We start from the raw sequence: 8,606 nt of genomic DNA on the forward strand, positions 1-8,606 counted from the left end.
GGTAGAGCATGGGAAGCTGAAAAGTTCTTGACTAGTGTAAGCACTACTTAACACACTGATGTTTTAGTTGTTGCTATCAACATTATTCTCATACTAAATCCAAAACAGCACTGTACCAGCTACTAGGAAGGAAATTAACTCTATCCCAGCCGAAACCAAGACAAAGGTTTAGCCCTTTTATTTCCAGGGCTTAAAGGCATTTGTAGCAGCTGAATAGTGTAACATAGTCATATTGCTGGTGAATGAGCAACAGCTTATTTCTGTACATGTAAATGGCATATTGCACAGGGAAGGCATTTCCTGCCCAGATGCTATCTTGTTAAATGGTTAGATTCTTTCTTCTTCACTTAAGCTGCCTGGATGTGCAACCGTTAGTTTGTATTCATCAGCTGTTGAGTTTGCTGATACAAAAGGTGCCTATACCTTTTGCACAATTCATATTGTGTGGGCTATTGAAAATGTGGCCCTCCATGGAAAGATCTGCATCGCAAAGCTGTTACTAATATAGGGACTGGAGAATTTTTTAAAATCTATTTCTGAGTTTTGTTCTGTAGTTTTGTAGGCACAGTTAGAAACCCTGAGAAAGGAATTGAAGGGAAATGAAATAGAATATGCTATTGCTTGGAAGAAATTAGTTCAAGTGAAATACTCTTTTCGGGTAGGAAATCAGGTCTTTGCCTTGCAGAGTCACATGAAGACTTGTTCTCAGCCACTGCATGAAGACACGTTTGGTGGACATCTGAAAGTTGGTTTAGCTCAGATTGCTGCTATGGAAATCACACGGGGAAACCACAGAGACAACAAAGCTGTGATCCGATATTTGCCTTGGCTTTACCATCCTCCTTCTGCAATGCAACAAGGGTGAGAATGCTTTTCCACAAAAAGGAATACTAAAATGAATTAGAAATCTTCACAAAATTCTGTGTTTATTGCCAGATTTCATAGATAAGACCCACAGTAGGGAATGGCGGCCATGGGACATTGAAACAGCTGGTCAGCAGCTCCCTGATCCTTAACTGAGGAGTTCATCAATGCAATATTTAAAGTACATGCCAAAGGGACAGTGGAGGTAACTCCATTGGCTTGACTGGTGTTGCCCTGGAGATTAACTTGATTCTCGATCTAGATACAGACAGTGAAAAGCACACAGGTACTTGATCAGTCCTAGAATTACAGAAAATATGTTGGGAATTATAGAGAATACAATGGGAAATGTCCTTTGAAATTATGGAGTACAAATGAGCAAGAACTGTAAGTGTAAGCCTATTGATATGATGATAAAAATACTAACTTCATCTGGTTAAAGTTAAATGAGAGAAACCTGCTCTTCAAGACATGTTTTTTATCCCTTTTCACTGTGAGAAATCCTAATCTGCAGTGTTTTATCTTCAAAAAGAAGGGGGATACTGTCCTTTGTTTTACAATGACAACAAACAAGATGTTTGGAGTGTAGACCATTGGACTGTGTTCCAACAAACCTGTATTTGTGTCCCAGCTTTGTCCCAGACTACCCGCCCCAGGGTTCTGGGGACTAAGCTGCTTACGCTCCAGTCCTGTAGGTATATCTGCATGTACTTTCATGTAGAGCATATCTAGTTTTGGAAATAATGGAGTTGTTATCTCCTTGCGCTTTAGTTTCTTACATGTAAAAAAAGGACTGTGTGTTCTGAGTAGTGAATTCCTTTAAGACCCTATAAGTACTTGAGGAAGAGCATTGTATCAGAGTCTATTTAAAAAAAAAACCCTAATGGAATGCCTCCTTGGTGCTATGAGTCCTTGAAAATAACATCAAATTAGAAATGCTATTTAAAAAAAAAACCTAATGGAATGCCTCCTTGGTGCTATGAGTCCTTGACAATAACATCAAATTAGAAATGCAAAACAGTAGTGAGTGGCCTAGTAAGTAGTGATTTATTGATCGAAAACCAATTATTTTTTTCCTGTGCCTATGAATTCAAATGAGTATGTAATCTGAACTTGGTAGCAGCAAGGGGACACACAAGATAACACCAGAAAAGTATTATTCCTTTTAGGTTATATAAGCACATTGCTTTACAACTAGACATTGCACTAGATGGTGGGTGAACACTTAAGTGTCACAAAAAAGCATAGTCCCTGCCCTAAAAGCATGCAGTCCAAATGTCCAAGGAGAGGCTAAGGAAAAGAGAAATTAACTCCACTTTACTGATGGAGAAGTGGAACACAGTGGAAGTAAGGCATGGCGCCTGCCTTGGAGCTCTCTGTGGAATGAAGAATTTCCTGCCATCACCCTGTCAGCTGTGTGCTGTCCAGGGGAGCTGAGAGGAGCATTTCCACTTGGGCAACCCTTCCCATCTGATGATTTCTGTGTGAAAAATCACTGTGTATGGAACCAGTGAATCTGTGAATGTTTTAGCCTTTTATAAAGACTGTTTCTTAGACCCACCAAATATGTTCTGTTGGACTTGTTAATGGTACATCAAGTCCGCTAAGTTCTGTGTGGTTCTAGTCTTCCCATAGGCTATTCCAATGATCTGTGCCTCCAGCACACTGCGACTGCATCTGCCTAGTGTGCATAAGGAGACTCCGTATTTTGGGGAAAATCAGAAAACTTAGCAACATTGTAAAATCCGCTCTTTCTTGACAGGCCCAAAGAGTTCATAGAATGTGTCTCACACATTCGTTTGCTGTCCTGGCTACTTCTGGGGTCTCTGACACACAATGTCGTCTGCCCAAATTCTCCATCATCTTGCATGCCTATTCCACTGGATGCGGGTTCACAAATTGCTGACCACCTTATTGTTATTCTGATTGGGTTTCCAGAGCAATCAAAGGTAAGGGATTCTGTGTTTTAAGTGGAGATGTGTTATGTATTGGCCTTATTATTGCAAACACTTATTTATTTCTTCGTAAGAAAAAAGGAGGGGTAAAACCTTATTAAAACCTGGGATCTAGGGAAAGAAATCTCTAGTTTTTCTTGCATAGCTGCCTCTTCATGCATGGAAAACTGGTTATGAAATCACTACAATTAAGTTTGAGATTCAACTATTTCAAAATATCTCAGCACAGGAGTGAGGAGGGAAAAACTGAATTCCAAATTGAAGCTTTAGCAATGACCATCTCTCTAGCAAATCTCTAGAAAGTTATTTATTCTAGTTGTATAGTAGAATTGGATAACCTGTAAATAATGCTATGATCAAAAGTTAATTACAAACAGTGATGGTTCAAGCACAACTCTTTTTCTCAAGGTGGTCTGGACAGGAAGAGTTATTGCAAATCATAAGCCATTTGTGGCAGTAGTTTAACACAGATATAGCAGCACTCTTTGACACCAACCAGGTTTTTATTAGCAACAGAAGCAGAATGATCATACATTTATCTTGTATGTAAAACCCCCCCTTCTTTCCCCTCAGCCAGCCAAGACACTGGTGCTTCCTATTCATTTCTTTGGCCTTTTTTGCTCTTTCAAATACCTCTTTCCAGTTACCAAGCAACCGTTGCAATGTTTGGTGCAGTCATACTGCCAGAGAGCATGAATCACTGTTGCACTTGCAAACTGAGAAAATATCTCTGACCAGAAGCGTCTTTCTCATAATGAAGTAGTTAATGTCCAGCACTCCTGCAGGCTCAGACACTGTGGTATATAATTCGTATTAGCAAAGAGCCATGCTTGAGTATGCAAAATGAATTCTCTGTTAGCTTTTTCAAAACTTACTTTCCTTGACTGTGAGCAGTTCTGTCCCAGCAAGGTAGGATGACAGATTAACAGAACAGATGTAAGATGATGTATTTTGTATGATAGCCTTCCTTTCAGGTGATCAGAATCTGAATGACTTACCCCAGCAGCATCTTTGAAAGGCAGTCATACGTGCCAGAGCCTCCAGGCCTTCCACAGATTGTGGTGGAGTTTTCCATCAAGAAAGTCTCAGAACTAGTCCTGAGTAGCTGTGCTGCAAAACTAACTTTCTCTTTAAAGGGACTGACCTTAATGCCATACACTAAGATTGCATGGGAGTGTGTGTTTGCAAATGCAGTTTTTGGTCTGTAAATATAAAAACAGTTTTTAAACATGGAGAAGATGTTATCAAGTGTACTTGACTTACTAGTTCCTAATGGGAGGGAAACATGGGAAAGTGGGGGGCAAGACTGCACAGTGGGATGCATGACAGAGGAGTGCTTTGATGAAAGCCTCTGCACTGTATCCCAATACACTTATTTAAATAAACATTTTCCTCTGTTTTCTTTTTCTACAGACATCTGTTCTGCATATGTGTTCCCTCTTCCATGCATTTATATTTGCTCAGCTCTGGACAGTGTATTGTGAACAAACAGCAGTAGCTCCGACAGTCCAGAATCAGAACGAATTTAGCTTTACAGCGATCCTTACAGCCCTGGAGTTCTGGAGCCGAGTGACACCTAGCATCCTACAGCTAATGGCACATAACAAAGTGGTGAGTCAGGTGCTGTGTAGAGATTTAATGCAGATTAAACTCAGAGGGCTTGGCTTTGTTTCAGTGGAATACATCAGACTATGAATAACGTCATAAAGCAGCTTTGATGCTTTTGACAAATTAAAAGGAAAGCTAATTAGTAGTGGTTTAACCTCGCAGTGAGCCTGAAACAGGATCTAGTCAGGATCTGCCTGAAACAGAATCAAGAGCTGGAGTCGCTGCTTGTTGGATTAAGGGCTCCCTGCATCACGTCTCATTTTATATATCTTCCTGCTCTTCACAGTGGTCCTGTTGTTTCATCTGACTCTACCTTACAGGAGCAACTAAGTGTTTTAGGATAATTCTGTGAATATCCATTTGAATATTTTTTTTTACCACATGATGGTGAAAAAATACACAAATGCTGACACTTAACTGCTCATAGCCCATTGGTTACTCATCAAAAATAAGCTATGTAAATATCTCTGGAAACATTTTTGAGTAATGAATGACTTGAAGGAGGTATCTCTAAAGATAATATTTGAAAGGGAAATGTTCACTCTGTCCAGAAATCATGCAGACCATTTTTCGGAAATAACTTCTAAGTATTTATTTATCTCAACTACTCACTGCTATTGGAGCAGCTTTGTACAATAAGAACCCAGAGGGGTTCCAGCAGCCGCCTTATAGGTGCTACCTTTGCTTCCCATTGACTAATGATTCTCTGTGCCTGCAGGCTTAGGGTTGAGAGCTTGTTTCTGATGGACAAGACGTATTGTGTTTCCCACTTCCCAGAAAGTCATGACAAGTCTGTCATGACTTGTCAAAACTTTTTAACTTTAACTGAGATGGTAACTAGTAGCTCTGGCTCTGGACAACCTGGTATTAGCTTTGAGTGAGAAAGATTCTTTATACGTGGCCCAGTCCTCTAAGTCAGGTGCTCTTAAGGTTTAGGATTTTCATTCTTTGGTTGGGTTTTTTTTCTTTTTTAAATGGAGACCTGCTATCTATATGGAAATTATTTTATGTAATTCCTCTTTCCCCGTGTGAAACATCTTCCACCCCAGGCAGGTATGGACCTTTGCCCTTTCAATTGTAATCGCATGGGCTGCACTTGAATGTCTTTGAACCAGTTACTATTCCCTTGTGTCTTGTCCATATCAGGCAAGGACCACCTAAAGCTGTCCTTAAACAATATTTTAGCCTCTGACATCTAGTGAGGTCTGTTGGGAACAGTAGTTCATGAAGCTCCATTTGAATGAATGGGAAATGTGCATAACGCTTCTAACTAGCCAGTTGTTTAGTCAGACACAAAGGCTTCTTGTTGAAGCCTTAGGACAAGATTATGACCTGGAAGTCCCAAGTTCCAGTCTTTATTCTGAAAGTATCTCATTGTGTGGCTTTAGTGCAAGTTATTAAACTCTCTGCCTCAGCTATTGCTCTGTGAAATGTAGATAATACTACTTGCCTATCTCACAGGGGTGTTGTGAGGTTAATTAGTTAACGTTTGTAAAGCGCTTTGAAGATGAAAAGCACTACATAAAAGCTAAGTTTATTATCGAGGGGAATTGACACGTAGTTCAGACAGGCACTGTAAATACTTGCTGCTGGCTCAGGGTATTTGTCTTGTACCTATGAATTTACACAATATAAAACATAAAATGCTGTCTACTACCAAATAACTGATATTTGCATCTGTCATAATTCATGGTACAAAATTGAAGAATTATGGACTAGCTGCCAGTTCAGAACAATAAATTGTCTTTTGATGGGGGGGGGGGACACACCATGTTTTTCATGGGTATGTTAGTTTTCAAAGATTCAGTAAATAAAAATATCAGTTTCTGACACACTGATTGATGAGAACTACACAGCAAAGGCATGTAAAAGGATTTATGATGTCTGAAAAGACGAAAGCTGAAGGCAACTTGTTTTGATGTGTGATACAAATTAAAATACATCAAACACTTTGAAATATTTAACAGATAGGTGTTGCTGCATCAGGGGAAAACTAAATAAAGAAAAATGTCCCTTACGTGCTCATGTAATATTTAATCTTATATGTCAGTGGTTAATAAATGCACAGTGATTCAGTATAACTGCCAAACAAATACAGGAAGATTATTTTTAGAGACCATTGGCTTAGCTTACAACAGTGTTATGCTGGACACTAATTTGTTTTTGTGCTTGTTTGTTTTTTTTTCCCAAGATGGTGGAAATGGTGTGCCTACATGTGATTAGTTTAATGGAGGCTTTACAGGAATGCAACTCTACTATCTTTGTAAAGGTAGGCATACGACACCATGAATATTTAGTTAATGATGTTGCCTGTCTCTTGTGATTTCTAGACATACTGTCCCCTGCTTGCCCTCCCACTCAAAAAAAGAAAGTGGAAGAAGCTGAGGTTGAATGCTAATGCAGAAATAAAATGTAGTAGAGTATAACAAAAAATAAAATCTCTGGTAAGAAGTAAGACCAGGCCATAATCTCAAATCCAAGTTGTCCTGATTTTTTGTAAATGAACTTCTGATCTACTTCCTCCTTCCATTGTTGCAATGGTCTTATTCCTCTAATAGACTCAACTGGTGTCACTGACTTTGAGAACCTCTAGGTACTGTCTGAATTTTCAGACATTCTTTAACTTTTAATCACCATAGGTCCTTTGCAGATCACCTCACTGTTCTGATCCTCATTCTTTTAGGTTGATAAGAAAAACTTCATGCCACAGTGGTTTTCTTGTTATTATATGCCCATGTGTCTGACTTAATCAAATATTATTTGATAGTGAATCTTCTTCACCTAGGATGTGTAACAGGGTATTCTTTGGTTAGAGAATCAAATCCTGCATGCTCCAATTCTTTTTTTGGAAATCAGTGGTCAGTCTCCTGTGGGTCACTACAGCGTCTTCAGAACAGATTCCCAAAGGATTGGAGTAGCCTCACAAGCATAAATCGATTTTACTAGCCTTTTTTACATGTTTTCCCATTGCATTATTCTGAAGGGAGTTTTCACATTAACTACTTGATTTCTTGATATTTTAACACTCTAAATCTAACTGAAATATATTGGTTTATATAGTTTTTCTGTTGCCATAAAGGAAACTTCTGACTGTTGTTTTACTCCAGTCTCTTATCGTCAAGCAGGAATTGAAAATAAAGTAGCTAAAATTAAAGGTCTTGATATCAACTGGCATGAAAGTATTCACACTCATTTTGAAAATACAGATTTATAGTCAGTAATTACTTGATTCACTACAGAAACTCTGTCACTATGGGATGTTAAAGTGATCATGGCTGTCCCTGGAAGACATACAGGCTTCTCTTTCAGCCAGTCTAGGATGTCCAGAATTTGACAAGGATGAAGAATGGCTTTAAAGTTGTGAAAAGAGAGGCCTTTGGGGCCAAATTCCAGTCACAATTCAAATGAATGTTTTCAGGGGGTTATATTTGAGAGTATATATCAATAATATGCTAAGTCAGGTTAAAAGGACATTGTTGTTACTACAAAATCAAGCTCATAAACCTGTGAATTCAGAGTTAAGGTGCTAAGCTTTCTTTCATGTCCAGTGGATGGGAGATGGAAGAGAAGAATCTGGGTGACCAAATCCCCTTTACTTAGCCCTAAAGTGAAATCCTGCAGGAACAAAATAGTGACACAGCCAGGAGCAGTCTGAGGACTATCAAGAAGGACTACAGAGCCCTGGGAGCGGCGGTAAGGGACTCGGGAGCGCAGGTAGTTTTTTCATCAATTCTGCCAGTCAAAGGGAAGGGGTTTGAAAGGGCCAGTTGAAGCTGGCGAGTCAACAAATGGTTACGGGATGGGTGCCACAGCCAGGGGTTCGGCTACTTAGACCATGGGACTCGCTTTGAGAAACCTGGTCTACTGGGGGCTGATGGGGTCCATCTGTCAGAGAAGGGGAAGAGCATCTTCAGTCATAGGCTTGCCAAGCTGGTGAAGAGGGCTTTAAACTAGAGATGCCGGGGGAGGGGAACCTCAATTCATCCCACTCCTACCAGTTTGATGCCAGGGCCAGCAATAGATGCCCAGAGCCTGAAGAAGGAACACAGGTCAGCAGCAGAGCACCTGAAGAGCAGCACAAAGGAACTCCAGCCAGGAAGACAGCTTCATTGGGGGCCCAACTTAGATGCCTCTATGCAAACGCACGTAGCATGGGGAATAAACAAGAGGAGTTAGAGA

At 39.9% G+C, this 8,606-nt stretch overlaps 1 protein-coding gene across 1 annotated transcript in view; it reads left to right on the top strand.

Moving 5' to 3' along the window:
- UNC79 (unc-79 homolog (C. elegans)) overlaps positions 1–8,606 on the top strand; it is a 124,491-nt gene that overhangs the window by 108,172 nt on the left and 7,713 nt on the right. Inside the window, exons 45-48 of the mRNA XM_019472480.1 lie at positions 686–861; positions 2,627–2,813; positions 4,233–4,430; positions 6,619–6,696. Coding sequence (XP_019328025.1) covers positions 686–861; positions 2,627–2,813; positions 4,233–4,430; positions 6,619–6,696 — 639 coding nt within the window. The remainder of the gene's footprint in view (positions 1–685; positions 862–2,626; positions 2,814–4,232; positions 4,431–6,618; positions 6,697–8,606) is intronic.

The sequence above is a fragment of the Aptenodytes forsteri genome, unplaced genomic scaffold (genome assembly GCF_000699145.1).
Source record: "Aptenodytes forsteri isolate BGI_AS27 unplaced genomic scaffold, ASM69914v1 Scaffold193, whole genome shotgun sequence".
Taxonomy (NCBI): domain Eukaryota; kingdom Metazoa; phylum Chordata; class Aves; order Sphenisciformes; family Spheniscidae; genus Aptenodytes; species Aptenodytes forsteri.